The 3575-nt window shown below is 54.6% G+C and overlaps 1 protein-coding gene across 1 annotated transcript; it reads left to right on the top strand.

The window, feature by feature from the left end:
• The first annotated feature begins 876 nt into the window (after positions 1–876).
• On the top strand, positions 877–3239 carry LOC123097895 (heat shock cognate 70 kDa protein 2). Its single transcript, XM_044519742.1, has 2 exons — positions 877–1206; positions 1324–3239. The coding sequence occupies exons 1-2, from the start codon at positions 993–995 to the stop codon at positions 3063–3065; spliced, it is 1956 nt and encodes a 651-aa protein (XP_044375677.1). The 5' UTR covers positions 877–992; the 3' UTR covers positions 3066–3239.
• The last annotated feature ends 336 nt before the right edge of the window (positions 3240–3575 follow it).

The raw sequence follows: 3575 nt of genomic DNA, 5'->3' as shown, positions 1-3575 counted from the left end.
ATAGATGAGAGTTGCGGACCGAGCCGATCAGGGAGTCCCGACGGCAAGCGCGCGGACGGGGCCGCAAGGTGTCCATAGGGTAGACGTCGTCTGCACATGGGACGGCAGCCGGCAGGGGCCGAAGCCACGCCGGACAAGGGCGGCGGCGCAGCCGCCGCCATGGTGTCGCCAGGGTTACCTAACCCTAGAGCCATCTCGCATAGTTTCACCGATTGGCCTTTCTATCGACCCATTTGTTGGGGTTGCCTGTTGCCCTTGCCGATCGAAGGACATGGGCAAAGATTGTCGTTGTTTGTCGTGAGTCGTTAGTAAATATACAAGGTAAATACAAACGAAAAACAAACATAATAATTTACAGACAATTCACGAGAAACATCATTCACATGTAGTTCTCCTAAATTTTTAGTTGCAGTAGTCGCTCCATTTCTTGGGTGCAATTAGTCTTTACGCCAATAACAAAAGGAGTCATCTAGTAGGAGTGATAAATAAGGCCTTCACCCCAACCTGCGTAGAGAATCCAGGTCAAAATTGGCGGCTCCTCCGGCGTCTCAAACGGCATGGAAACCTGTACACCCCGTTGTAGCCACGAACCAGTCGATGGCTTCCAACCGGAGGCCACAAGTCTGGAACAAAAGGTAAGAATGTCTCCACCTGCCAGTCTCCAGAACCTTCCCGCGCTCTCCAGAACCCAAACCCCACACCTGGAGTCGAGTCCAACCCCGCCACGACTCGCCCGTCCCCACTCCCGCGACGACGCCGCGGTTTCCTCCTGTCCGTCCAGATCGCATCCGACGGCCGCGGCCATCCGAGGAACATTCTAGAACCCATCCGTGGCCGCGGCACCACAGCCTTTTAAATCCAACCCCGTATCGCCTCTCTGCCTCGTACACCACCTATTCTCCCTCCCTTACCCGCGTGCTCCGCTCCAAAATCCAACCAATCCCGCAATTCCCTTCGAGGTTGTTTTTTCCGCTCGACAAGTCGACGAGATCATGGCCGGAAAAGGAGACGGGCCGGCGATCGGCATCGATCTCGGCACGACCTACTCCTGCGTCGGCGTCTGGCAGCATGACCGTGTGGAGATCATCGCCAACGACCAGGGCAACCGCACCACGCCGTCCTATGTCGCCTTCACCGACACCGAGCGGCTCATCGGCGACGCCGCGAAGAACCAGGTCGCCATGAACCCGATCAACACCGTCTTCGGTAAGCACATCCCTCTGTTATGCTCTGATCTGCTCTAGTCCTCTGTTTTCATGTCGTTGGCAGATCGAGATCCGTGTGGCACAGATCTAAACGAGCCCGTGTCCTGTTTGCTTGCAGATGCGAAGCGGCTCATCGGCCGGCGTTTCTCGGACTCGTCGGTCCAGAGCGACGCCAAGCTGTGGCCGTTCAAGGTGATCCCCGGTCCCGCTGACAAGCCGATGATCGGGGTACAGTACAGAGGCGAGGACAAGCAGTTCTCGGCCGAGGAGATCTCCTCCATGGTGCTCAACAAGATGAAGGAGACGGCCGAGGCCTACCTCGGTACAACCATCAAGAACGCAGTCGTCACCGTCCCTGCCTACTTCAACGACTCCCAGCGCCAGGCCACCAAGGATGCAGGCGTCATCTCTGGCCTCAACGTCATGCGGATCATCAACGAGCCTACCGCCGCCGCCATCGCCTATGGTCTCGACAAGAAGTCCACCAGCGTCGGCGAGAAGAACGTGCTCATCTTTGATCTCGGCGGCGGTACCTTCGATGTCTCCCTCCTCACCATTGAGGAGGGTATCTTCGAGGTCAAGGCCACTGCCGGAGACACCCACCTGGGAGGCGAGGACTTCGACAACCGGATGGTCAACCACTTCGTGCAGGAATTCAAGAGGAAGAACAAGAAGGACATCAGCGGCAACCCGAGGGCGCTCCGGCGGCTCAGGACAGCGTGCGAGAGGGCGAAGAGGACACTCTCCTCCACCGCCCAGACCACCATCGAGATCGATTCCCTCTTCGAGGGCATCGACTTCTACACTACCATCACCCGCGCCCGGTTCGAGGAGCTCAACATGGACCTCTTCCGCAAGTGCATGGAGCCCGTTGAGAAGTGCCTCCGGGACGCCAAGATGGACAAGAGCACCGTGCACGACGTTGTCCTCGTCGGAGGATCCACACGTATCCCCCGGGTGCAGCAGCTCCTCCAGGACTTCTTTAACGGGAAGGAGCTCTGCAAGAGCATCAACCCTGACGAGGCCGTCGCGTACGGAGCTGCCGTTCAGGCTGCCATCCTCACTGGCGAGGGCAACGAGAAGGTGCAGGACTTGCTCCTGCTTGACGTCACACCGCTCTCGCAGGGCCTGGAGACGGCCGGAGGTGTCATGACCGTGCTGATCCCAAGGAACACGACAATCCCCACCAAGAAGGAGCAGGTCTTCTCCACCTACTCTGACAACCAGCCCGGCGTGCTCATCCAGGTATATGAGGGCGAGAGGGCGAGGACCAAGGACAACAACCTGCTCGGCAAGTTCGAGCTCTCCGGGATCCCACCGGCGCCCAGGGGTGTCCCCCAGATCACCGTGTGCTTTGACATTGATGCCAATGGTATCCTGAACGTCTCTGCGGAGGACAAGACCACCGGGCAGAAGAACAAGATCACAATTACCAACGACAAGGGGCGGCTGAGCAAGGAGGACATCGAGAAGATGGTGCAGGAGGCCGAGAAGTACAAGGCTGAGGACGAGGAGCACAAGAAGAAGGTGGACTCCAAGAACGCCCTGGAGAACTACGCTTACAACATGCGTAACACCATCAAGGATGATAAGATCGCCTCCAAGCTCCCAGAGGCCGACAAGAAGAAGATCGAGGATACTATTGATGGTGCCATCACCTGGCTCGACAACAACCAGCTTGCCGAGGCTGAAGAGTTTGATGACAAGATGAAAGAGCTGGAGGGCATTTGCAACCCCATCATCGCCAAGATGTACCAGGGTGCCGGCGCTGAAATGCCTGGTGGCATGGATGAGGATGCTCCGGCCAGTGCCGCAGGCGGCAGCAGCGGCCCAGGGCCCAAGATTGAGGAGGTCGACTAAATGATAGATTTAGATCGCCTACTATTCTGCTTGAATAATGTGTCTCTCATTGTACGGTGGATTCTATTATCGTTCTGCAGTTTTTCGTTCGGGCATATATACATTGCCCCATCTTATGTTTAAGTTGATATTGAAACATGATTATTTAGTACTAGAAGACAGTATACTTGGTTATCTGCAGTTATTTCACATTTATTTATCTTTGATTGAATGTCTGGTTGCTCAACTTAACTTGTCATGAATCTCTAGTTGCTACAATCGCTTTACGAGAGGTTTAATTGCAACTAGTGTGGACTGTGGAGCAATTGTTTCTAGATGATGTCAAATGCCTTTCTGAAACATTCGGGCTGGGTATTATTATTTTTAGAACCAATTTCTTCATTATTTATTATCGACCGCAAGCTGTTTATTATTCTAGCATTGCAAGATATCCCGTGAAAGTAAACATTTGTCATGTGAAATAGATGTTGGAAGTTTAGCTCAGCACGTACATGATTACCATGTTGATAT

This window comes from Triticum aestivum, chromosome 4D (assembly GCF_018294505.1).
Source record: "Triticum aestivum cultivar Chinese Spring chromosome 4D, IWGSC CS RefSeq v2.1, whole genome shotgun sequence".
In the NCBI taxonomy this organism is placed as follows: domain Eukaryota; kingdom Viridiplantae; phylum Streptophyta; class Magnoliopsida; order Poales; family Poaceae; genus Triticum; species Triticum aestivum.
This window is presented reverse-complemented; position numbering and strand designations above follow the sequence as displayed.